At 42.9% G+C, this 27,069-nt stretch overlaps 1 protein-coding gene and 1 long non-coding RNA gene across 18 annotated transcripts in view; one reads left to right on the plus strand and one right to left on the minus strand.

The window, feature by feature from the left end:
• Nucleotides 1-16,119, minus strand: part of LOC114484503 (uncharacterized) — a 147,899-nt gene extending 131,780 nt beyond the window's left edge. For 11 of the 13 annotated variants that reach the window (XR_008616135.1, XR_008616125.1, XR_008616133.1 and 8 more), the window contains exons 1-3: nt 16,075-16,119; nt 14,010-14,050; nt 12,073-12,264 (exon numbers count right to left, since the gene is read on the minus strand). This is a non-coding gene — a long non-coding RNA (uncharacterized lncRNA). Of the gene's footprint in view, nt 1-12,072; nt 12,265-14,009; nt 14,051-14,082; nt 15,474-15,752; nt 16,022-16,074 lie in introns of those variants that run through there. The other 2 variants (XR_008616127.1, XR_008616128.1) reach the window with 2 other exon arrangements.
• A 238-nt stretch (nt 16,120-16,357) lies between these two features.
• The window catches only part of AGPAT5 (1-acylglycerol-3-phosphate O-acyltransferase 5), a 63,060-nt gene continuing 52,348 nt past the window's right edge, over nt 16,358-27,069 (plus strand). Inside the window, exon 1 of one of the 5 annotated variants that reach the window (XM_028482105.2) lies at nt 16,358-16,928. In XM_028482105.2, the coding sequence (XP_028337906.1) occupies nt 16,710-16,928 (219 nt within the window). In that variant the 5' untranslated portion in view covers nt 16,358-16,709. The remainder of the gene's footprint in view (nt 16,929-27,069) is intronic. The other 4 variants (XM_055081449.1, XM_028482102.2, XM_028482104.2 and 1 more) reach the window with 4 other exon arrangements.

Consider the following 27,069-nt stretch of genomic DNA (forward strand, 5'->3'; position numbering starts at 1 on the left):
AGATTGCTTTTGCTATTTGGGGTCTTTTGTGTTTCCATACAAATTGTGAAATTTTTTTTTCTAGTTCTGTAAAAAATGCTAGTGGTAGTTTGATAGGGATTGCATTGAATCTGTAGATTGCTTTGGGTAGTAGAGTCATTTTCACAATGTTGATTCTTCCAATCCAAGAACATGGTATATTTCTCCACCTATTTGTATCATCTTTAATTTCTTTCATCAGTGTCTTATAGTTTTCTGCATACAAGTTTTTTGTCTCCTTAGGTAGGTTTATTCCTAGATATTTTATTCTTTTTGTTGCCGTGGTAAATGGGAGTGTTTTCTTAATTTCACTCTCAGATTTTTCATCATTAGTGTATAAGAATGCCAGAGATTTCTGTGCATTAATTTTGTATCCTGCTACTTTACCAAATTCATTGATTAGCTCTAGTAGTTTTCTGGTAGCATCCTTAGGATTCTCTATGTATAATATCATGTCATCTGCAAATAGTGACAGCTTTACTTCTTCTTTTCCTATTTGGATTCCTTTTATTTCTTTTTCTTCTCTGTTTGCTGTGGCTAGAACTTCCAAAACTATGTTGAATAAGAGTGGTGAGAGTGGGCAACCTTGTCTTGTTCCTGATCTTAGTGGAAATGGTTTCAGTTTTTCACCATTGAGAACAATGCTGGCTGTGGGTTTGTCATATATGGCCTTTATTATGTTGAGGAACGTTCCCTCTATGCCTACTTTCTGCAGGGTTTTGATCATAAACGGGTGTTGAATTTTGTCAAAAGCTTTCTCTGCATCTATTGAGATGATCATATGGTTTTTCTCCTTCAGTTTGTTGATATGGTGTATCACATTGATTGATTTGCGTATATTGAAGAATCCTTGCATTCCTGGAATAAACCCCACTTGATCATGGTGTATGATCCTTTTAATGTGCTGTTGGATTCTGTTTGCTAGTATTTTGTTGAGGATTTTTGCATCTATGTTCATCAGTGATATTGGCCTGTAGTTTTCTTTCTTTGTGACGTCTTTGTCTGGTTTTGGTATCAGGGTGATGGTGGCCTCATAGAATGAGTTTGGGAGTGTTCCTCCCTCTGCTATCTTTTGGAAGAGTTTGAGAAGGATAGGTGTTAGCTCTTCAGGAAAACAACTTGTTACATACAAGGGGACCTCCATAAGACCATCAGCAGATTTTTCAGGAGAAACTTTGCAGGCCACAAGTGAGTAGCATGATGTATTTAAAGTGCTGAAAGAAAAATATTGCCAATCAAGAATACTCCACCTGGCAAAACTGTCCTTCAGAAATGGAGAAAGTGTTTTCCAGAAAAGCAAAAGCCAAAGGAGTTCATTACCATTAGACCTGCCTTACAAGAAATGTTAAATGGATTTCTTCAGGCTGCAATTAAAGGTGCCAATTACTATGAAAGTATAAATCTCACAGGTAAAGGCAAATGTATAGTTAAATTCAGAATACTCTAATGTTTTAATAGTAGTGGGTAAATTACTCAAAGTGAGAATAAAAGTTAAAAGACAAAAATGTCTTAAAAATAACTATAAACAACTTGTTAAGGGATACACAATAAAATAAGATGTAAATTGTGATATCAAAAAGAAAATGGATTAGAGTAAAAATGTAGAGCTTCTGTATGCATTCAAACTTAGGTTGTTAGCTGAAAATATACTATTATAGATATACGATATTTTATATAAGCCTCATGGTAACCACAAAACAAAAATCCATAATAGATACACAAAAGCTGAACAGAAAGGAATCTAAGCATACCACTACAGAAAATCATCAAATCACAAAGAAAGAGAGCAAGAGAAGAAAGGAACATAGGAATTATAGAACAGCCAGAAAACAATGAACAAAATGGTATTGTATATGTCCACCAGAGGGCAAGTATAAGACTGTTCAACTGTATTCATGACAGTTCAAATCTGGACTCAATACAAATGCCCATCCACACAATAGGTAAATAAATTGTAGTCTATGCATATAATAAATTACTACACCACAATTAAAAAGAAAGAACTACTGATCCGTAGAATGAGAATGTCCCCACCAGGAGAGCAATAACATCTGTGTGAAGGGTACTTACTCTGGCCTCTCTCCATCTAATAGTTCTGAGGATGCAGAAAGCGGTTCTCCCCTAGATGTGTGACACCATCTCTCAGGAACCAAAAGACCTCTGATTTAGCCCAAACTTTATAAAGTCTCTCACTAAAAAGGTTCTTCTAGTTTCTGAGAGAATTCTAACTTTGAGGACTCAACCTCCTCCAAGATGCCAGGTGGGAAACATGTCAAATCATCCCCCACCATTGACCATAATCTTTCACAGTCACCTACTGGGGGCCATGGACTCCAGCTTCCAAACAACATCCTCTTTTTCTCAGTTAAGATTAGCTTTAGCTATAATTCTCATACACACTCACACTCAGCAATGGCCCTAGAAGCTCCAAGATCCCAGCTCTTTCCATCTTACTCCTCTGCCACACGGCCCAAAGTAGCTCTTCAAGCTTCAGCCATCACTTTTTCATTCCACCACCCAGAAAAGTGGGAGAGAAGGGAAACACCCCCTTTTTTCTAAGGCCATTTCCCAGTGGTCTCACAACAACTATGCTTATGTCTCATTGACCAAAATGTAGTCAACGTGGCCACACTTGGCTACAAGTGGAAGTTAGGAAAGGCAGTCATCTAGCTGCATGGCAATCTTCCCAGATTGACTCTGGATTCTTTCTACAAAGAAGTGGAGAACAGATATGAGGGATCTCTGCTACTACCTCTAACCCAAAAATCATGTTTCCAAGCCTATCAGTAGATGCCAGCAATTGTTACTGCAGCTGCTTGTGTGTGTGTGTGTGTGTGTGTGTGTGTGTGTGTGTGTGTGTGTGTTTCCTCTTCCTGGGTGTGGGAGAAAAATGGTTGTCTACCTTATCGATGTGTAAATCACAGTTCAGCTGGCTCAGATGCCTAGTTTCAGTAAGTCCCCTACATACAAACGAGTTCCGTTCTGAGAGGGTGTTCGTAAGTCCAATTTGTTTATAAGTCCAACAAAGTTAACCTAGGTACCCAACTAACACAATTGGCTATATAATACGGTACTGTGATAGGCTGATAATATTTTTCACACAAATAACACATACATAAAAAACAAACAAAAAATAAAGAAAACACTTTTAATCTAACAGTACAGTACCTTGAAAAGTACAGTGGTACAGTACAACAGCTGATATACAGGGGCTGGCATGCACGTTTGCATCTTTGAAAGTTTGCAACTTGAAGGTTCATCTGTAGGGGACTTACTGTATACCTGGATTTGGCAAGACCATTAAAGAGCCTTCTTACTCAGTCACCACCCTTTGCTGTGCATGGTGACCATAAGCTGTGCACATCAAGGGCAATTGTTGCTGTTACTTATTACATATTTTTTATTGTCATTCTCTAGTGTTAAATGTAAAGACGACTTGTACTTCTCTGTACTCTTGGCTCCAAAAGCTGAGAGCCTACTTCAGGATAAAGCTGTCGTCTCATCACGAAGAGGTCTGCAGGGCACCAACCTCATCTTGCTATCAGGTACCCACCTCTCCTCAGTGTTCTCATTTTATTACCTGTTCTGTTCTACAGGCATCATTGTAAGTTGTCGCATAGTTTATTTGTAACCGACTGAAATGTACACACAACTAATGAAAACAAGTTATCACCATATGTCAAGTTTAAATATTTCACTAACAGACAAAATTAGAAAAGTCACGCCTGCAGCGTCCCGCCAAAAGCATGAGTCATATCTGAAACGGGGTCCAGGAGAAACAGGTGGCCGGACGTCAGTGTCTGCAGAAGGGTTGCTGCTAGCAGGGCAACTGGAAGGTGGCTGTAAGTCAGGCCAGCGCTTGGGTGTAGAGCCAGCGACTTACATGGTGCTTGGTACAGCTGCAGAGCAAGCGGGGCCAGACTGCGAAAGGCCTAGGAGCCCATGAAGAGTGTGATTTTAACCTCAGAAAACAGGAGTCACTGAAGGCTTTCCAGAGGGGGAAGAGTGAGATCAGACTGTTTCAGCGAGGTGGCACTAGCCACAGTGTGGAAAGGATATGAAGTAGGGCGGCAGCACAGCGGTCCAGGTGAGAGGAGGTCAAGGGCTCAGCAAAGTCCCTGCTACCAGAAGACAGGAGAAGTCAAAAGCCATCTCTTAAAAAAGGAACTGGAAGAAAGGAAGCCCGCCAGCCAGCTGGATAATATATAGGGTAGGGTGTGCACGGATGAAGCTGAGGGAAGATGGAAGAGTGACGTCAAGTCTTTTAGCAGCAAACTGAGAGGATTCAGGGAAAAGAGTGGGGTGGTGGTGTTGGAGATACTTTCTGCTAAGAACATTTAAAATTCTTGTAGAATTTTTAGGCTTGGATGTCAAGAAAGCAGATTTTTTAAAAAATTTATTTTTGGTTGCGTTAGGTCTTCGTTGCTGCGTGTGGGTTTTCTCTAGTTGCGGCGAGCAGGGACTTCTCATTGCGGTGGCTTCTCTCATTGCAGAGCATGGGTTCTATGCGCGCAGGTTCAATAGTTGTGGCACAGGGCTCAGTAGTTGCGGCACGCGGGCTCTAGAGCACAGGCTCAGTAGTTGTGGTGCACGGGCTTAGTTGCTCCGCGGCATGTGGGACCTTCCCGGACCAGGGCTCGAACCCGTGTCTCCTGCACTGGCAGGTGGATTCTTAACCACTGGGCTACCAGGGAAGTCCAAGAAAGCAGATTTTTAAAAAAATGTTTGTAGCTCGGGAGAAGTAATCTGTGGATTTGGGGGCCATTAGCAAAGAGTGGATGAGCCAAACCCATAGATGGAAACTCAAGGACGTCTGGGAAACTAGAGTGGTTGAGTGCGGAGAGGCATTTTCAGTAGGCAAAGGCTGATCACAGACAGGCTTAAAAAGGTTGAGTGAAGGACTGAGCATCTGACATAGGGACAATGGTCTGGGCGGAGGCCACAAAGAGGACGAAGAGATGGCGTCAAAAGCACCTTCTCGGGTAAGAGAAGCACCAATGGGTATTTCGACAAATTGCAATAACTTAGGGTAAGTTCTGTAATAGAGGCACCTTCAAGGGAGTGTTGAAGGTCAAGTGGCGTTTACTACAGTCTGGGGGCTCTTTCAGCAGAAAGAAAACTTGGGCTAGGTCCAGATGGGTAAATTAGAGAGGAAGAACATTCCAGCAGAAACAATGGTGCTTACAAAAATGCTAAGATACCAAACAGCACGGCTGTTTTAAACCATGAAAAGGGGTCTGTGGGAATGCAGCTTAGTTTAGAAGGTGGCAAGCAATGGTAAACATTGGCAGAAAGGCAGGTCTGGACCAGACTGGGAAGAGCTTTACAGGTGTCCTTAAGAGCACGTACCCCAAAGAGACGTCAGAAGTCTTAGCAGGATTGCTCCTAAACAACGAACGCAAACCTACTCAGAGTGGATTAGGTAAAAGGGAATTTATCATGAAGAATCAAGGAAATTGCATGAAGCCAGGTGCTGGAAGTCAGCTGGAAATCACAGGAGAGACAGTGGGCAGCTTGCCTTCCTTCTCTCCCCTTCTTTCAGGGCACATGAGCTGCGTGCAGCCTGCACTCATATCTCTGCACGTTCATTTGTTCTTCTCCCAAAGCATCAACATGTGTGTTTGGGGTTTCCATGGCACCAATTATGACTGCAATTCCTCATGACTTCTATGCTCTAGCGTTTAAGTCCTGTCTGGCTCATAACCTGTACCTGATGGTCTATGACTTCATCACCCTAGGATCCAACACTGGAGGCTGGAGAGAGGGAGTCCCTTGTACAAACCTGATTTTATAGATCTGTCTCACTTAGCCGTGCCTCTGGGGAGCACTGCCAAAGAAGGGGGCATGGAGTAGGAAAGCATCCCCCATGTTTCTACGTAGCAGCAGTGTGCTGGGGGTATTCAGTAAATCCTAGAGAAAAAACATGGCACATCTTCCTGGAGTGCAGATTTCCTCTTTAATTCATCAGCTTTTTATTAATTATTTCTATAGCCTGATCAATGCCTAGCGAATAAAGTAAAAACACAAAGTCCTACCTCTCCAGGAGCCTACCTTATTACAGCAAGGGGGAGACAGATAATGCATACTGTGTCACCTAGAAATAAATGCAATATAATATCAAGCGGAGTAAGAAGGATTATATTAGGATCAGATTTGGCTGCAAATCACAAAAACCTAAAACAAGCTTAAACAAGTTAAAAGGTTTTTGTGGTTTTGGTTTTTTTGCTTTCAAGAAGCCTGGAGGTAGTAAGTCCAATGCTGCTATGATGCTCCATATAGTGTCAGGAAATCGAGTTATTTTCAGGATTGTTCTGCCACGTGTGTCTGCCAACATGGCTGACGCTCCAGCCGTCACGTCCGATTTTACCCAGTAAGAAAGAAGAGAACACGACGCATCTTACACCTCACATACACCACTTCCTTTTACATTTCATTGGCTAGTCAAACCATCTAGGTGGAAGAAAAGCTGGGAAACAGTCTTTATTTTAGGCAGCCATGTACCTAGGTAAAAATTAGGGACCTAATTATTATAAAATGGGAGGGGGAAATTGGGGGAAAACCAGCAATGTCTGTTGCAAGGTAAACAAGTAATAACAAAAGGGCACACATGGTCAAGAGACAGTTTCTTTGATGACATGTAACCGAGACTGGCAAAGAGGGGACAAGCATGTCCATATATGGGGAGGAGAATTCCAGGTTCTGGGAAGGCCTGTGCTGCTCGATGCACAGGAAGAACAGCAAGAGGTCAGGATGGCTGACTCTTTAGAATGACCAGAGTAACTCATGGATCAACCGAAACCAGTTCCTTACTGCAGTAAAGAATGTCACCCGGATGGGAGAAGAGGGGGCATTTATGGGTTTGGGGGGTCTGGGGTTGAGGAGGGCTCAGGCCTGACGGCCACTGCACAGCTGCAGCTGGGAGTCCAAGGCACAGCTGCGGGGCACACAGTGGGGAGGGTGTTCCTGGTAAGGCCTGGAGTCGGCGAAGCATCTCAGGCAGGACTTAATTTGGATTTGACTCCGAGATGGGAGTGCAGTTGACCCTTGAACAACACAGGTTTGAACTGCAAGGGTCCACTTGTTCTTGGACTTTTTTCAATGGTAAACACCACAGTACTGGAGGAGCCTCCTTTACGTTATACTCGAATTTGGATGGTGTGGACCCCCAGAGCCGCTAGCCCCAAGTGGTTTAAGGTCAACTACCTCGAGCAGAGAATTAACAGAAAGATGGCCTTGGCTGCTGTTTTTGTTCGCTCAGGTTGTTCTAACAAAGCTCCACAGACTGAGGGCTTAAACAACAGAAATCGTCCCTCAGTTCTGGGGGCTAGAAATCCAAAAGCAAGATGTTGGCAGGGTTGGTTCCCCGAGAACTGTGAGGAAGGTTCTGCCCCAGGCCTCTCTCCTTGGCTTGGAGACGGCCGTCTCCTCCTTGTGTTCCTTCCCATCATCTTCCCTTTGTGTGTCTGTGTCCCAATTTCCCCTTATTCCAAGGATGCCAGTCATGCTGGATTAAAGCCCACCCTCAGGACCTCATCTTACCCCACCTCCACTTTTAAGACCTTATCTCCAAATACAGTCGCATCCCGAGGTGGGGGGCAGCTAGGACTTCGCCCCATGGATTTTGAAGGGGACAAAGTTCACCCACAACAGCTGCTGTGCAGAAGATACAGTGACTGGGAAGGGGGAGGGGGCTCAAGGGTGGAAATAGGGAGGCTACGACCTTCGTACAGGTGAGACATGACAGCACCTGGATGAGGTGGAGGGGGTGGGTTCTGGGTGACTGTGATGGTCAAACTAACAATTTACTGAGGGATTGGATGTGGGGTGGGTAAAGCAGAGTCAAGAATGACTGTGGGTTTTAGCCACCGGTAGATGAGAACTGCTGCTTACTGAGCTCCTTCCTTCCTGCCTCAGGACCTTTGCACTTGTCTCCTCAGCCTGAAATGCTCTCATCTTCCTTGGGCTCATCATTCCAGTTTTAACGTAACTGTCTCCTCCGTACAGAGGCACTGCCTGACCTTATGATTTAAAGGAGCTACTTCACAACTCTCTCTCACACCTCCCTATTTTAATTCACTGCTTGCCCTTGTAACTGGATCCATCTCTCACTACTGACATTGAGACAGGGACCTTATCTGCCTATATGACCAGGTCCTACACCAGGGCCTGGTACATAACAAGCGCTCAATAATTAATTGAATGAGTGAGCAAATGAATGAGTGACCTAGTGCCAATAGGTGTAGCAGGTGAGGAACAGGAAAACAGAAGAACCTGTAGGTTTCCAGCATGGAGGACTGAGTAGATGAGAGATGAAAGCCACCTCAACCTGGCTTTTTTTTTTTTTAATTTTTGGCTGCTTTGGGTCTTTGTTGCTGTGCGCGGGCTTTCTTTCCCTAGTTGCGCTGAGCGGGGGCTACTTCTCGGTGTGTGGACTCCCCACTGCGGTGGCTTCTCTTGTTGCAGAGCATGGGCTCCAGGTACCCGGGCTTCAGGAGCTGTGGCTCGCGGGCTCTGGAGCTCAGGCTCAGTAGTTGTGGCACGTGGGCTCAGTTGCTCCATGGCATGTAGGATCTTCCCGGACCAGGGTTCGAACCCGTGTCCTCCACGTTGGCAAGTGGATTCTTAACCACTGCGCCACCAGGGAAGCCCTCAACCTGGCTTTAATAGAGGCTTCTTTGTTCGTTAACTAGAAGGCTCAGAGATGGGCTGTTCAATCAGATCAGCTGTGAAACACACCCTAAGGATTTCAAAGCCTTCATGTCCTAGTTCTTAGCTCTGCCTTCAGGTTGAAGCCAACTTCCTTGCTGTAGAGTTCCAAATTTCACTCCAATATTAATTCATCAGCCCAAAGAGAGGAAGGAACATTTCTGGGAGCATCTTTGGCAGAATCAACAAGCTTCATTTCCAGAACCCACAATAACCTCCACTTGAGTCTCAGAAGCCCTAAGGGGGTTAGTTCATCCCTAAACAATTTTTTTGTGGAAACAGAAGTAGGGCTACTTTGATTGTCCTAGAGGAGTGGTTCAGGAACCCGTTACCCGTTTTTTATCTTGGTTTTTTAAACCCAGGTTATACTTACTGCTATTTACTATACTGGAAATTAAAGTGAAAAGTTTAAAATATTTAGTAAGTCCTTTTAGAAAACAGTAAAGTCCATTGTATGTTAATATTTATGCAAAAAAATTCAAAACAAAGAATTTAGAAGAGTGGCATTGTTTTACATTTTTGTTAAATCTCTTTAAATGTCTGGCTTAATTGAATACAGCTGGATTCTCTGCATTCAATCTGCTGCCATGATTTTTTGGTTGAGGCATCTGAAGAAAATCCAGCCTCAATGAGGTATGTGATTAGAAAAGGGAAAGAGTTTAATAGCCTTCAGATAATGTGAATATTATTTCGTATTATACTAAAACTCAGGAACTGGTAATTTCTTAAAGGTTGTTAGCAATGTGGAATTTGACATATCAAATTTTTGTACGCTGTTAACGTTAAAATCCATTGGTCTGTCTTGCACTTTGAAATAACCGTTTACCCACGCGTGGTTTTTAAAGTCCAAGCACTGATTTATAAAATACTGGTTCACTGAGTTATGCAGATCTTCTAAATATTGACATACAATATTGAAAGCACAATAATTAATATCACCACAGAACTAAAGTCCAATTATTGAGAACATGTCAAGTTCATGAGAGCAAATCTAGGTTTTCCAAAATTCTAATGTTCATTGAAAAGCTCGAGTTTATTATCAGCAATACTATCAGTTGTTTTTCCTTGAAGTGACAGAGCCGGTTTGTTCATTTTTGATAAAATATCTGCCAGAATAACCATAGCTTATCTGTTATTCAAGTAAAATTATGTTCTATGAAAAAACTAGCTAGTTGAGCTCACAAATCAATGTTTTTCCTCTAGAGAACTACTGTACATTAATCAGGGTGCAAACATGCTTCACGCATACTTACCTTTTACTCACACATGTTAAAAGGATGTGTACTCAAGGGTCAGGATTTAATAGAATTATGTTTATTGCTTTGTCAAGGGTATTCTTAAGTGAAGTGAGTGGTTTTAAACCAAGAGTCCATGGCGATGAACCAAAGCATGGCCACCATGCACTTTGGTATCGCTGCCTTGATGCCAAGGTGCTAGCAGGTTTACCCACCATTACTCCAAATTCAATGCAAATAATGTTTCAGTGTCATTGTGAATATACTTTTGACTTTGGACCACCTGAAAAGGTCTTCAGGAGCTTCAAGGGTTCAATGTCCAGACTTCTAAATGAAAACAAGAAAACCCACAAGAAACCACTGCCTTACATGGATCATGGCCTCTCCTGAGACAGTGGATGGAATCAACTTTCCCCAAAGCACATGAGTTCTGCTGGGGAGAGGTGGATATCTGATCCAAATAGAAATCTTATGGCTCTCAAGAGAGGAACAGGACAGGGCATGCACAAACATCCACTGACAGAAGCAAAAGAAAATAACTAGAAAATTATGTTTATTACAACCATAACCTCTAGGTGAGTAAGTCGGATTCGAGACAGCAGTAAGTGAGAACTTCATTTCATTCAATATTCAAAACAGTGTTTAAATCTTTTAGAACAAGAATGCCTTCTCGTTTTAGTTTTACAGATAAAAATAAATGAAAGCTCGAATGGAGGCTGAACAAATACAGGCAGTACTGGGCTACATTCTAAGTTGCCAGCGAAGAGAAGGTATTCTTGTTCTCGATTGTTCCGTTCCTTCACACCGAGACAAGCTTCCCTTTGCTTCTATGTTCAGATAGCACCCTTCTGTTCCCACTTAACGGTAGTCCGTTTACAGTACAGCTGATCATGTTACAGCTTTAATTACATTCCACACCTGAGTTCAGGTAGGATCAATTGGGGTGTTCCAAGGCCCTCAGACACGCTAAGACCTCACAGCATTCAGGGTGAACGTTCGTGCTTTTTCAGAGAGACACAAGTTTATTCAATTCTGCTGTCAGATTGCTCCGTGGAGACGCCAAGATCACATGAGACTCAATACTTTGTCTTATTATCATGCCAAGTAAAATCTCCTCCACGTAAAGTTTATAAAACGATTGCCCTGCATCTTTTCTAGTATGTTTTTTACTTTTTATTAAAATTTTTTTTAATTTTTATTTTTGGCTGCGCCGGGCTTTCTCTAGTTGCGGCGAGCAGGGGCTGCTCTTTGTTGCGGTGCGTGGGCTTCTCATTGTGGTGGCTTCTCTTGCTGCGGAGCACGGGCTCTAAAGCGCAGGCTCAGTAGTTGTGGCGCAGGGACTTAGTTGCTCCGTGGCATGTGGAACCTTCCCGGACCAGGGCTCGAACCCGTGTCCCCTGCACTAGCAGGCAGGGGATTCTTAACCATTGCACCACCAGGGAAGCCTGTTTTTTACTTTTTAGATGAATTTTTATGTTTAAATCCTCCCGTCTGGCTTTTATTTGGGTGTAGGTTGTAGAGTTTGTTTATATAACATTTTCCCCAAATGTACAGAGGTACTAGCATTTTTTGACTAATTAATTCTTTTCCCTCAGATTTTAAATGCCACTTTCATGAGACACAATACAAAACACACATACACAGCAGCACCTGTGTCTCTAGACCCTTCCTTTTGCCCCGCTGAGCCGTCCGCTTCCTCCCTAGCAAGACACTATTACTGTAGCGTTACACTACGTGTCGGTACCTACCGGAAAAACCCCTCCCTCCGTGCACCCGCTTCCTATTGCTATCAAAAATCACCACCTACTTAGAAACTTAAATAAAACCAACGTATCTTACGGTTCTGAGGTCAGAAGCTCAAAGCAGGTGTCACTGGAGTCGGCAAGGTACCGAGCAGGGCTGTGTCCTCCTGGGGCTCCGGGGGACAGTCCGCACCCGCGTCGCGTCCAGGCTCTGGAGCCTGCCTTCCCTTCCCTCCCCTCCCCTCCCCTGCCCCCTTCCTCCATCTTGGAAGCCAGCGAGGGCGGGCGAGCCCTGCTCCCAGCACGTCGCTCTGAGCTCCTTAACTGCCCCCTCCCACTTGTAAGGCCCCCCGTGACTACATTGGACCCACCTGGATAACCCAGGATGAGCTCCGTAAGGCCACTCACTCACTGGCAATCCTAAATCCATCTGTGCCCTAAATTCTCCTTTGCCAAGCAAATGAACGTATTCACGGGTTCCAGAAATGACACGGATGTCTTCGGATGGCCATCACTCCAACTGCCATGGTCAGCAGTCCTCCTCTTCACAAATCTTTGTTTCCCTGCATGAATTTTACAATGCGTTTGTCAGGTTCCCACTGTTTTCTTCTCCTCCGCACCTCCCCCTCTTCACGAAATAAACCTAGTTTCACCGAAAATGTACTAAAGTCATAGTGTGAGGCTGAATATCATGCATCCTGACAATGAATGATAAAAACCAAGTTTACATTTATCATGCTAGAAAGGCAGTTACTTTTCTGTATAGAAAATGCAAAATGGTTTTCACAATCAAAAGAAAGGTATACTTTATCACTGATCTGTGATACAGCTACATAATAAGAGTTATTTTTCTGAATATTTTATTTTTGTGATATGGCAGCTTGTAAAAATTTATATACTTAAAAATTATTTTTCTCATTCTAAATAAATATCCATGTTCAAATCCAGCTTTGTATTTGTAAACTTGCGTTCTTTTCCTTAAAGTGCTCTCCGCTGCATGCGCGGAGGAAGTTCTGTGCTCCACAGAACCTGTTTCCACTCCTCGTAGATGAAAGCAAATGCCACCCCGTTACTCAAGCCTGAAACTGGGGAGGCATTCTTCACCCTCCCTGCCCCTCCTTATCACCAAGGTCAAGTAACTCCCGCGGACCCCACCTTCTAGTTATCTCCTGCAAGAGCCATCTCTTATTTTTCTCCTTTATTTTTATTTGCCTCTGTAATAAATTAATCCACTGCCCCACCCCAGACCGCAAGGGTCATGACCTCAGGGCCTTTATCTGTTCTCTCTCTTTACCTCTGACACCCAGCATGAAGTGGGGTATGGAACACTGGATACATATTTGTTGAATCAATATTTCTTTGTAAAAACTTGAAACAATACAGGAAGTCCAGCTGAACTTCATCTAATCTTACTTCCCCTCCCCTGAGAAAACCACCGTCATCAGTTTTTAGACATTTGCATCTAGAAATATATTTTTATTTTTTACAGAAATGGGATAATAGTGCATGTATTATCCAGCAACTTGCTTTTTTCACCTAACGTGCAGATCATTTGGGTCTACTTGGTCTTTTTCTACTGCTGCATAACATTTCATGTGTCATCTTTGTGTATTCATGTAACCACTCTGCTACTGACTGTTCATTTAAGTAGATTTCTTGATTCAAAAGTATCTGTCCATTCGATGTGCCTGAGAAGATTCCTGGAGTACAGACCACCTTGCATTTCGCAACTGTCCTGCCCACTTGCTCCCCAGCCCCCAATCTTACCACACTGTTCTGCAGTGATAACTTTAGGACACCAGAGGATAATTCGCCAACTTCTTTTAATTAAGGTACCATTAAGACAAGCATTTCCAAACTTTACCTCTACTTACAATAATTATCAGATTTTGTGATATACATTGATTAAATTGTGTATTGCTAACGACAGTCATAGCTCAATCCAGAAGAAATTTTAACTCTTAGGACCCTGATGACATAGTCTGATCAATAAACGACTTGGAAGCATAAAATATATTCCGTTAAGATAAAATTATGTGGCAGAAGTGGAATGAAAATGTTTTCAAGGAGACAAAGGATCAATGTAAAATTCTAATTGGTAAAAATCGTTTTTACATGGAGAATGGTGGTATTAAATCACTACGGTATTTACAACCCATGCGGTCCACTTAAAAGATTTCTGTAATTTTAACTATTTTTTAATTCTGTAATTAATTTTATTTTAAAATTTCACTTACAACTCATCAGAACTTATTTCTTTCGTAACTAATTAAACTTATGATAAAAATAATTTTAGATATTAACTTACAAATGTGTGAGGGAAATACACAGCATACTTCTAGGGGGCATCTGAATAAAAAAAGAGAAGAGTGGCTCGTTACCGTGCTGCACATAGGTCTCTTCAGCCTTGAGAACCTGCGGGCTCTTAGCTTCAGTCCTTCAGACTCGCTGTTCTCACTTGCAAGGCTCTTCGTCTTCCTTCCCTTCTCTAGCTCTCCCTAACTCCACCCTCAAACTTCATCTCAAATATCTCTACCTGAGAAGCCTTCTATGTGCCCCGACTAAATGAGATCTCCTTGGTATACGTCCCCATAGTATCCTGAATATCCCCCTTTACGTAAAGCTCACCCCACACCTAAGTCCCTGCTAACTGCAATCAGTCTTTTCACTGTTATATCCCAGAGCCACTGTATGCAGGCTGGGTTAGACGTGCTCTTTACAAGGAACCGTTTCAGTAGAGTGGTGGAAAAGGAAGTCAGACTGCAAGGGGTTAAAAAATGTACACTGTCAGGAAGTAGAGGCAGAGGGTGTGCGCTGAGTACAGCTGAAGAGAGGAGAAGGCAGAAAGGAGGGTAAATCTGTGACCAGAAGGGAGAGAGGAGGCTGAAGAGCACAGGGGATAACCGAGTGTGTCAGGCTGCGTTTGGATATAAACAGGGGACAAGAGAGGCTCACATTCTCAGTGTCCCCATGTCAGAACCTGGCACAAAACTTTACAACCAGGTGACTAAGAGTAATATGGGGGTAATTCACAGGAAGTAACATACTTACACATATCACAACATTTACTGACTGCATGTGTACAGATTGTAACATTAACACTGAACCACCTTTATCTCTTCATACATTTTCCTAATTGTAGGGATGTGTGGTCTCAGTTAGTTAAAGGAAGCATGAGCAGCATTGGCTGTGCACAGTATCCATACCCATGACTTTTTCCCTCTGGAATGAGTCTGGTTCTCACAGGGCCTTACTTTCCACAGAAAGAGGGGAAACCGCATTGAAAATCTTTTCAGTGTTTAATGCTCCCTGTTGGCAATATACCTGTCCAAATAATTGTTCCTTGAGCAATCTCTATTCACCTGGATTTTTCCCTCAAGGTCACCATTTACCAATCACGTTACATGATGTCAATCATGTAGAGATAGTCAAATCAAGTAGCCACCGTCCTGGCCCTGATTAGAATTTTCTGCTAAAATGCCTTCCTGCATAAAGCTACACCACAGGCTTGCATTCAGGCAAAAAAAAAAAAAAATTTTTTTTTTCACTTAAAGCATTCGGCATTCTTCTGAAGTGCAACTATCCCTGGAAAGGATTACACAGTAAACCACACTCACTGTAGCCAAAGGGCAGTAGAAGGATTCAGAAGGCCTCAGAGTCTGTTTTTACATCAATAAAACGGCTGCCCTGATTTCCTAGATTTTTGTGAAGGTCATAGAAGTATGTTAGTACTTCATCCCACAGGTGCACTCAAGTACCTTCAAGAACTACTCAAAAACTGAGGCCCATCATAAACTATCAGAAAGAAGTTAAAGAGCCAGGCCTGGGGAAGTGAAGCAAGAGTGAATTTGATAAGGCCTGATAAAATAAAACACTGTGTCAAGAACCTTGTAAAAAGGCTGTCCAGCTGTGCGTAAACTTGTAGTGATGGGAAGGCAGGGGCCTGACTCGGAAACATGCTGGTGGGCGAGTGAAGGGCAGGAGAGGGGGTCCTGTGCACCCGGCTGGGAGAAGAGGAGGAAGCCGGGAAGGCGGAGGGGGTGAGACCCACCGTGAAAAGAAAGGTGAGCCTGGCCCGATAACCCAGGGCTGACGCCTTGACAGCGCTTATCGCACTGCTGTCACTTTGGGCCTTCCGACAGCAGGCCTGACAGGTCTCTGTTGCCTGCAGGAGTCCTCTTAGCCGCCCGAAGCCAAGGTCTGCAGCACCTGCGCCCCACGGAAAGGTACATCTCGGCTTAAGGGCGCATCCCGGGGTCCAGGGGCCCTCAAGTGTGCAAGCAGGAGGTGGGGCGTTCCCTCAAGCTAATCTGCGACCAGAGCCGGACCAAGGGACACAAGGCCGCCTGGTCCCCCCCTCGGCCGACACCCACCTTCAACCAGCTCCGCCCGGAAGTCGCCGCTTCCCTTTGGGGAGGGGTGGGAGGGGGGGGCGGGGCGGGGCGGGGCGGGGGGGGGGGGGGGCAAGCTTTGGAGCATGCGCAGTAGCCAGAGCGGGCAGTCCACGCGTCCGGGCGGCAGTTGCGCCTCAACTGTCAGTAGCACTCGACCAATAGGGAGACGAGTTCTTGCCGCTGAGCCCCCGCCCCCGGAAGGGGACTATGGTAACGGGCGGCCAATTAGGAGTCGTGTTGTTGGCGCGGAGCCCCGCCCCCGGCAGGGGCATAGGATGACGGGCGAGGGTCATGGGGTGTGAGTGATCCTGAGCTCTCGAACCCCCGAGACCTGCGGCTTCCCCTTGCCCCGCGGCCGGGAGCAGCGCTCCGGGCCCCTCGCTCGCCAGCCCGCCCACCGTCCAGCGGCGGCGCGGCCCATGCGGCTGGGGGTGGAGGCCGGATCCGGCGCGGGCTGGGCGTCTCAGGGGCGACCGGCGGCCCGGCGAGGTGAGGGGGCGGCGGCGGGGCCCGGCCCAGCCCGGTGATTGGCCGCCGACTGAGGGCCGCCGGGCGGCCGGAGGCGGCGGGGCGGGTAAGAACCGGCGGAGCCTTCCGCGTGCGGAGCCGGGAAGATGCTGCTGTCCCTGGTGCTCCACATGTACTCGATGTGCTGCGTGCTGCCGGCCGCCGTGCTCCTGGGCACGGCTCCCACCTACGTGCTGGCCTGGGGGGCCTGGCGGCTGCTCTCCGCCTTCCTGCCCTCGCGCTTCTACCAGGCGGTGGACGACCGGCTCTACTGCATCTATCAGAGCATGGTGCTCTTCTTCTTCGAGAACTACACCGGCGTGCAGGTGAGGCCCCGCCCGCCCTCCGGGCCCGCCCGGCGCACCTGCCGCCCCTCCCTGCGTCTGGGACCCCGGGGGGTCGCAGGCGCATCCCCCAGCTGCCACCCACCCAGCGTCCGTCCAGCTAGTGCGGGCTCGCTCGGCCCTGGCGGGCAGATCCGGCCCCGGGAACACGTGCTATTACGCCGTCCTCCCACCGTGGGAGCAGTTGGACGTTCTCGCTTAGGGTTTGGCCAGGTGCTTCCTTACGGGTACTCCAGGATTCCTAGGTAGCTGCGGTAACGCTGCTCTGCGGCCCCAAGCGGGATCCACCGCCCGCCCTCCGCCTTTCTTGCAGCTCTCTGTCTTGGTGCTGGGAGAAGTAGGTGCAGATGAGCGTTTAAATAGGGCAAGCAGTGGACAACTTCTGGCGTTTGGTCTAAGAAGATGGTAATGGTGGAACTCAACAGTGCGCTTTTAAAAATCGGAGACCTTTTCTTGAAACAGATTGATGTTACTGTTTGGGCGAGAAGTACAACTTTGTTTTGCATTCTTCCGCAGTACAAGTGAAAGCTGGGCAAAGAAATTCATCCGTTTGTTACTGTAGAAGCCTTACCGGAGATAAAATTCTTGCCAACTTTGACTAGGCTTACATGTGTGGCTAATCTTTTGTCTGCTTACTTTCTGTTATTTTCTTTCTCTGTAGAGATTGGATTTGTAGATTAAATTTGTAAAACAAACAAAAGTAGAAGGCCCTTTAACTCCATTTAATTATTTGAAGTCTCTTACACAGAAATAACAGTTGTGTTTTCCTTCTGTTCCCCAATTTGAAAAAAAAAAAGCTTAATTCTTGGTTTTCCTTATATTCAGTTAGTCCTCTTCTTTTTTTGGTGAGGATGGGTTGGAGTGAATGGGATGGCATTATTTTGTCTTTTTGTCTTTTTCCCCCTAGAGTAGCTGCTTTCACCCTTTTGTCCACCAGCTACTATTTTGAATTTGTAGTTGCATTGCTGTTGATTCCTGATGACTCTTTGAGTTTGCCCCAGTTGGAGGTTTGGGGGAAGGGAACTAGAAGCCAGGGACTGTTTAAATCAGTATCTATAAGTGTTTTCTAGGAAAGAAAGAAAGATCGCTTTTCCAGATACTGGTTTCCTGATAATGGACTTTTAGAATGGGCCACATTTAAAATTTTCACTAATTCAGACCAGTCATTTCCTCACTCTGTTCTTACCTCACCACATTTGTCTACATGTATGGTTTTATCATGATAAGTATTTAATTTCACATCATATGACAACTGGCCTGGGCTAGGGTACAGGATCAGAATATACGACAGTCATTTACCTCTTAGAAAAGTAATTCTACCTATGGCGGGTTTTAAAATTTTCGTTAAAAGCATATAATATGTCCCATGCAATGTAACATATACCATTGAAGTAATTTGTGTTTAGCAAGTTTCTTATTTTTAAAAAATGACTGTAAAATTTCACAGTATTTCTCAAATTGTATATCTTACCTTATATTTGTTCAGTATAGACCTCCAATTTATTGTTTGAGTTCTCAGCACATGGTTTTTAAAAAGTTTAATCTGATGATGATCAACGGACCCTCAGTTCTAGGATTCCTAACAAACTTCATCAAGGGACCTGCGTGAAATAAAATTTTGAATTATAATTGAGGGCCATCAGACATCCTCTTATAAATACATGAAGAACCAGTATCCAGTGATAATCTTCTAAATGTCAGAATTCATTTTTCTTGGTTTATTAGAAAAATTTTTTTTGTTGCTCTTTCCCCTCCTTCTACTGGAATACACCAAAAACTGATCATTGGTATTTGCAGGCCAAAATATCTAGTGATATTTATTTCTAGGCATATGCAACATGCCTCGTCATTAACACCCTCTAAATATTTTAGTCACCATTTTCTTCCTGCTGAAATCAGTACTTTAAAATATATTTTACACTAATGGCTCTGTCTGCTAATCCCCACTTCCCCAAATGCTAACATGATACATTATAACAATCAAAAGTAAAATTTGATATAAAATAAATTTAGTTTTTCAGCTGACCTGCTTCAAGTATAAATTAGTTCAAATAACACTGGAAGAAAAACATAGAATTTAAGTCTAAGATTTTAACGTTTTATATATATAATGTGTTCAGTTAGAATACCCTTAACTTTTCTAATAATTCATACATTTACTTGAAAAATTGTTTCAATTTCCTCAGAAACCCTCAAGGCCTTCACTTCTAGAGACCGTTTATAACTAGTTCTTTCTTTTGGTAGCACTGTGTCCTCAAAAATAGTCCTAAACTCTTAATGAATTAAATTTGTATTCTGTATCTTGTTGTAAAAGCAGCTAAACTATTGTATTTGAATGAAACATGTTTATTTAGAATCAGAGAAGGGACCTCACAAGTCCAACACCTTTTTTTTCAAGTCTGGATTCTTTCTGCATTTCTGGTAAAATGTTGCCCAGATTCTTCTCAAATATCAGTAGTTCTAGATAGAATATAAATTGTTGTTGCTTGTATCCTTAATTTTTTTTTTCTCTACTTATTTATCATTCATGTTAAGACCTTTAAAGACCTTCCTACAGTTTAACTGGGAGTAACAGAGCCAGGAAGATGTGGATGTGCTTCTGGGTTTGCTGAAGTAGAAAGACACAGGCCTTCAAGAGGAAATTAAACATTTCTCAATCAAATACGATTCCAGTCTAACACAATTTCAGTCTGGCCAGGGAATAGACTTATAAGAAAATCTTAGAGAAATGTAATTAGAACCTTGTTTTTATACTTTCTATGAATATAAATCCTGGACTGTAAGCAAGACAGTTATTTTAGTTTGCATTTGTGTCAGATTTTTAAAAATACCTTATTTTTCTGTTATGAGTCACGGGTACAATAAAATATTCAAACACTGCAAAAGTATTATGAGGAAGTTAAAGTTCCCCTTACCTACACACACCTTTCCTAGGCCTGCAACAGTTTGGTGTGTAACTTTGGATTTCTGCCAAGAGCTTTTATATAAATGTATGAATTGTGGGAAGACTCCTTCTCCATTAAATTAACTTCTTGGATGGGTTTTATAGTGACACTAAATATACCATAACCTATGGGAACACCTCTGTGCCATTGTTATGGAAAGCAAAAGAAAATATGACTCTATACACAATTTACTTGCCCTCTCTCGTAAATTTGTCTAATTTTGTAGAGCTGAATACACTGAGAGTGGGCTCTTCTTAAATGGAATTATAAGTTAATTTTTCCTTTAATATTTTCTCATTTTATTATGGTTTTTTAAACAGAGGTTAATATTAGTAGTTAGACAATCCAAAACTAAGTAGTAAGGTCTCAGAACCCGCTCTTTATTCATTCATCTGATATTGGAGTGTGCCCTGAATTCCAGGTCCTGTGCTGGACTATATGGGATGGAATGAAGAAAACAGAGAAGGTCCCTGCCCTCATGGAACTCACATTCTAGTGGGACACAAAAAATAAGAAAGTTAAAATGCACTGTACTCTGTGACTTTGTTAACCTAGTGGGTAGAGGTTGGGGGTTTGGGGAAATGTCCCTGAGCAAGTGACATATGCGTTGAGCTCTGAAAAGGACCAGTTTGGGAAGTATTATAGTAATCTAGGTGAGAGATTATGGTCAGAGTCGTGGTAAGAGTGGGCATGGAGAGAATGGAAAGAATCCCAGAAGTATTTTAAGGTAGCTGATGGGGCTTTGTAATTGGACGCGGAGTGGAAAGGAGAGGATCGTGTTAGCAACACACCTAGCATTTAGTGAGCGCTGACTGTGTGCCAGGTACTGTTGTCTTATGTGAGTCATTTCATCCTTACCAGATAGGCACTGTTTTTCCCATTTTACAGATTAGAGAACTAAGGCACACGGAGTTCACACTTGTAATGTTCAAGCCAGGATTTAGTCCAAGGCAGTCTAGCTTCAGGGTCCATTTTCCAAAGATGCTTTTCTAGGTGGTGTGGTTATATTTGTTGAGAGAACAGCCCCACTCTCAAGGTGTGCCTTCTAGGAGAAGCACTGGCAAACAGTTACAGTAGAGGATAATACTGAAAGTGGAGTTTTTGTATTTATTAGCTTTGTGCTGCAAAGGGAATGTGACTGCTGGGTTATTCAAGAAGGCCATATCAATTGTTATGAACCACTGTGAGTTTTTACTTCAAGCGGGAGTGGCATGGTGTGTTAAGGGAGAAGAGGTTCTCAACTGATAACTGAATGAAGATGAAGACTCCTAAGCATGGCATTCAAGGCTGTCTGAATTCTGCCCTGGCCAGCTTTTCCATTCATTGATTTCACTGTAGCCCAACTACTGCTTCCTCACCAGTCCCTCCCCTAAATTACCAGTGCATTCTCAAGAATGTGCTTTTGGACTGCTCTCCTCTGTATACTTCCTTCCAACTCGGGCAACTTTTCCTCATCTGTCATGATCTCACCCCATCTCCATGTCAGGATCACTTATATGTAATATTAACATAGCATTAGCATATTTTAATGTATATATTATCCCCTTTACAAGATTTGACTTGATTGTGACTTGACTTGATTGTTCCCTTTTAACAAAAGGACAGAGCGCTCTGCAGGGAATAGTGATCTGTGTTTCTGTAGAAATGTGGATGAGAATCTCACTTTTAAGGCATGGGGGCTCTTGAATGGCCCTCTAGTTGACAAGTTTTGATCTAACAGGGTCAACAGGTGGAGTGAGTCAGTTTGCTTTCTTTACTTAATAGATGGGGGAGAAAACATGCACTCTACCCACAGAAGTAAGACTGAAAATAAGGTCAGAGACCTTATAAAAGAGGGGATTCTGGAACAGCTAGCAATGCAGAGAAGCCTTTGTTTACTTGTCAGTAAAAATCTGTACTTATTGCAATTTTTATTTATTTATTTATTTATTTATTTGCAATTTTTAAAGATAGGCAATTCTGTAAGGTTTATTTTGTTTCCTCTGCTTCTTTGCATGGACTAGCAGTGAAAACCCCAAATAAGCAAGTGTTGCCTGGGGATTTAGAGGGCTGTATGTGTGTGTGTAAGTGTAAGTGATAGTTGGAAGCAGAAAGAAATGAGGCGGGTGGTACCTGGAAAGGGGAGTTATGTTAAGTGCTAACCACATGTGAGACGCTAGCATTTCCATTGATAAATTAATCTCTACTGTCAGCACACAATTTAGCAGTTAGAAAGAGGTCAGTTTTTTAAAAAATTATTTATTTATTTATTTGGTTGTGCCAGGTCTTAGTTGCAGCAGGTGGGTTCCTTTAGTTGCGGCTCGTGGGCTCCTTTAGTTGCGGCTCGCGGGCTCCTTAGTTGCGGCACATGGGCTCCTTAGTCGCGGCATGCATGTGGGATCTATTTCCCTAGCCAGGGATGGAACCCGGGCCCCCTGCGTTGGGAGTGCTGAGTCTTAACCATTGCGCCACCAGGGAAGTACCCTTTTTTTTTTTTTTAACTGAAGGTATAATGAGATGTTACAAAATGACAAAATGAGCAAAGAGCTGAGGAAATACAGGAGTACTACAACTGAATGCAAGTGGTTGCTTAACTGAGGGGAGGTGTGTGAATATAAGGAAATGATTCTTCCACGTTAGATGCGATGCAATGAATGCCAGCTCGTGTGCTTACATGTTGCTTTGCTCTCATTCTTAATTTGTATTTCTGTAGGAAAGTATTTTATGTCAGTTTTTAATTTTTTCTCGAGTTTCTTATCTCCTTGTGGTTAATGTTCAAAGTGAAAGAATTATATAAGCTTCTAATATATGGGAAGCCTCATTTGACATTTTTTATTTGGAATTTTTGCAGATAATAATTTTGTTGTAGTCAAAAGATTTTTGGATCTTGGGTGAGAAACCTGGGTGTAATTCCTAGTTCTTTGCTATTCTCTGTCAGCTGGAATAAATCAACTTTTCAACTCAGCATTCTCATTCTTAAATAGAATACTTATTGTCATGTTATTTTGTGAAGACTAAATGAGATAATATGTGAAACTGCTGAGCTCAGTGACTGGTACATCACAGATGCTCAGGAAAAACACACCCTGTAAATGAGGACAATACAGAGACAGAAATGATGAATGTATAAAAGGAGGTTTGTGATTTGTAAGGTTCCATTTAAATGTTGCATAATAATTATTTTTGTGTACTGATTATTAGACAAATGACTATGTTTATATTTGAACATTGTTTCGGAGGGGCGTCATACTTTTCCTATTCAGGGAAGGGTTTCAAATTGCGCAGAAAAAGACCATAGTTTTGTGTGTATTACGGTAGAAGTCTTGTACTTGATCTTGAAATGATATATTTCATTGGCACAGATATACATTTAAAAATCATTTCAAATAATTATAAATGTCATAGAGTGTAAATTATATCTGCAAACTTATTTATGCTGTAATTTTTTTTTTTTTTTTTCTTTTCTGTACACGGGCCTCTCACCGTTGTGGCCTCTCCCGTTGCGGAGCACAGGCTCCGGACACGCAGGCTCAGCGGCCGCGGCTCACGGGCCCAGCCGCTCCGTGGCATGTGGGATCTTCCCAGACCGGGGCACGAACCCGTGTCCCCTGCATCGGCAGGCGGACTCTCAACCACTGTGCCACCAGGGAAGCACTATGCTGCAGTTCTTTTTGGCTGCATTTGTACGTAATCAGAGACCTTTTGTTAAGGAAGAGAAATTAGATAGGTGTTTCTCCTATCCATTCATCATTTAACACGATTTTGAGTAAACAATCTGACTTTGTTGGATAATAATAATAATAAGAGCAACAGCTAACATTTGGGGGGACAGTTCCTATGATCCAGGAGTTGTGGCAGGTAGCGTACATGGTCTCGTTTATCTCACCACACCTGTGGTGAGTAGTCACCATTACTACACTCACTCTACAGGTAAGGAAAAGTAGGCGTGGGGAGGTTAGGTACTTCTGCAGTTCACGTAGTTGGTAAGGGGATGGGCGAGTGCTCAGGCCCGAGGCTCAGTTTAAACCCAGTGTTTCTGCCCGGGCCCTTAGTGACCGGTGCGCTGTGCATCGAGGAGCTAGAGCTGTCTGTAGCTGGGCCCGCAGATCAAGCTGACAGGCCAGATCCGCAGAAGAGGCACACAGATTTAACGGGCGTTGATGCTTTACACGTAGTTGAGTATCTTACACGCTAGGGTTTTTACCGGCCCCTCTCAGAAGAGAAGGGGAAACTAAAAGAGGCAGTTGGAGCCAGCCCAAGGCAGTAACCTGTGGAGGCACAGCTATAGGTGCGGGAAGGGTGCGCTTGGGCTCCTAGGGCCGGCAAATTGTGGGAAGGTCCCTAGGGAATGTATGGTAGATAAGGGCTGTGAAGTAAGGTTTGCTGACTCATCTGGGCGCTGTCTCTGATCTTCCTGGTCCTCTAGGAAGGAACACCTTTGCAAGTGTTTTTAATGTCACCTTTACAAAGGGAAGTTTAGGCCTCCTTTAGGCGGAAAAGGGGAGGGCAGAGAGCTGCGTGGGCTGCTTCTCAGTTGCCCTCAGCTCAAAATAACCCTCATGTCAAAGTGGCAGATCCCCTTCTACAGCATCATCTGTATCTCAGGACAGTGAAAGAAGTGTTTTAAAAAATGACATTTCATTGTGCATGTGGAAAGGAAATGAATATTATTGAGATAAATGAAGTGGTGTTTTTTTTTTGAAGAGGAAGAATGTTGTACTTTATGTACCCATGGTGCCCTCGGTTAGATACTCCACTGTGTTAGACGTGTGATTACTTTAGATTCCATTTTACCACCTCTTTTCAGGATACAAAAGAGGGAGTCTTCAAGTAGTTTATCAAATCATGGGAGCAAATTAAAAACAAGGTGAAGATGAGATCCAGGTGAGAGGACAGTGTCTACATCTAAATCCAAGTCTTCTGAAAGGCGCTTTGTGCAAGATAAACAAGCTTGTTTGACTAAAGCAGAATTGTAACTAGTGTGTCAGTCGCAATGAAGATAATCATTCAAAGAGCATTTTTACTGAATTAATAAAATGAAGAGAGAACATTGTTATTTTTCTCTAGAGGGACTTTACATGAGTGCTTTAAAAATGGAGGAACCCCAACTTGAGCAATTATGATGACTTAAAATTACTTAGAGAATGAGGAAGAACCAAAAAGCCATGTTTTTCACATGCCTTGTTTGAAGGAACAAATTACCTGCCGAAAAGTGATTGTAATTTGAAATACACGTACTAGAAGATTCACGGAATGGTGCCTTTAAAAAGTCACTGGTGCGTTTAAAATATTTGTTTTTTCCCCACCTCTTTACTGTTGAAAATGAGGTATAGCTTTATCCACTTGTGAAAAATAAACGTGCAGCTTATTGATTCAGTGAACATCTGTTGAAAAGCATCTGAGTGCTGGGCTCTGGGTGGAACAAGGATGAAGTCCTTGCCCCTGAGGAGCCTGTGGGCCTTGAGGGGGATGTGACGAGAGTTGGAAATAAGGATGCACAGTGTGACAGGGTTCGTTGTAATGCAGAAGGGGGAGAGATTAATTCTGGGGTCCGGGTTAGAAGGCAGGAGGGCTTCGTGAGGAGGTAAGTAAGCGGAAAAGCTGATCTAAGACGACTGCAGTGAGAGGGCGCAGGGAGCTTTTAGGCAATCATAGAGTCACTGAATAATTTATTTGTAGGGGCATTTTGTAAGTTATTATTAATTGTTTAAATTCGGAAAACACTACAGTTATCTTATTAATTATATACTTGTTAGTAAGATAGTAGTAACTGTCTTAGTATTTTGAGAATCTGTACTCTTAAATGAAAACTTATACTTGCCCCCCATGTTAGTAAATTTAAAAGCAAATAACCTTTTCACTTCAATGAACAGAAGAAATTTGATAATTTTAAGTTGGAGTGAAATGCTTTTTCTGTGAAGCCTGGGAAATAAATTAAGTGAAGGGCCTTAGAAACTGCATATATGTGGTACATAAACATTGTAATCATGCATTCCTCTCTTTGGATAATCAACAGTTATTTGAAGTACTTAATAATTTGCGTCTATTGCAATAAGATTTGCAGTTCATCATTTCACTTACTTTGCTTTTAGAGCTTGTAAATTTTTAAATATGAAGGGCTATTCTTTGTAACTTTTTATTTCTGTTGAATTCCAAACGAGTGATAATGACAAATAAAAAAGAAACAACTTAAGATATCTACTTTGAGATCGTAAATTATGTCAGAGGCTTTGAGATGGTAAATTATGTTATGTCAGAGGCTTACCATCTTCTTTTGCATCTTAATTGGAAATAGCTTTTATTTCAGTGAGATGCATACTGAAAAATAATCTTTAAAAGTATCAACTATGTATTTATTATTTTCCCTTCAATGGCTAGGAATTAAGATTTTGCTCCTTTCACATTTCGCCCATCTGTTTTGCCCACCAGAATTCATTACTTATCTTACTTTCTCTAGATAACGACTGAAGATCTATTTTTAAACACTGGGCATGTTTAACTTTGTTACTGAGATAAGCTAAATATAGAAAATGTCGATTGTTTGGAAGCCATTTAGGGATGGGGAAAATTAGTCTTACAGGGATTGCAGAGATGGCTTTCCTGCAAAGCTTTTCAGTTCATGTTTGTGTCTATAAACAAAGTGGAAAACTGTGGCATTTTAAGGCCAGCGTGGTATGTAGTATACGGACTGAGCACAAGTAGTGGAGGTGTGGCATCTTAAACTGGTGGTGCCCGTTAACTGATCATGGGTCACTGAGCAAAGCAACTCGGTTGATCTGTGCCTCAGCCTGCTAAAGTGTGAAATCAGAGAGCCGGACCAGATAGTGGCCAGACGTTGTTCTGGTGGCAATGCGTGTACCGATTATATTCATTGTTGGGAATTGTTTGTCATGACATTAGATGACTGTGCTTATTTTTGTGGTTTCCTTTTCACCCTCAACATGCTTGTTTTATTTTAAAGTGGGATATATTGGGTTTTATAGGAGATAAAGTTTGCAGCGCTGTGTTTTCTGTATGATTGACACTAAATTCTGTGAAACATGCCCATTATTTAAATTTTTTTAAAAATAGATCTTTATTGGAGTATAATTGCTTCACAATACTGTGTTAGTTTCTGTTGCACAACAAAGCGAATCAGCCATATGCATACACGTGTCCCCATATCCCCTCCCTCTTGAGCCTCCCTCCCATCCTCCCTT

The sequence above is a fragment of the Physeter macrocephalus genome, chromosome 20 (genome assembly GCF_002837175.3).
Source record: "Physeter macrocephalus isolate SW-GA chromosome 20, ASM283717v5, whole genome shotgun sequence".
Classification (NCBI taxonomy): domain Eukaryota; kingdom Metazoa; phylum Chordata; class Mammalia; order Artiodactyla; family Physeteridae; genus Physeter; species Physeter macrocephalus.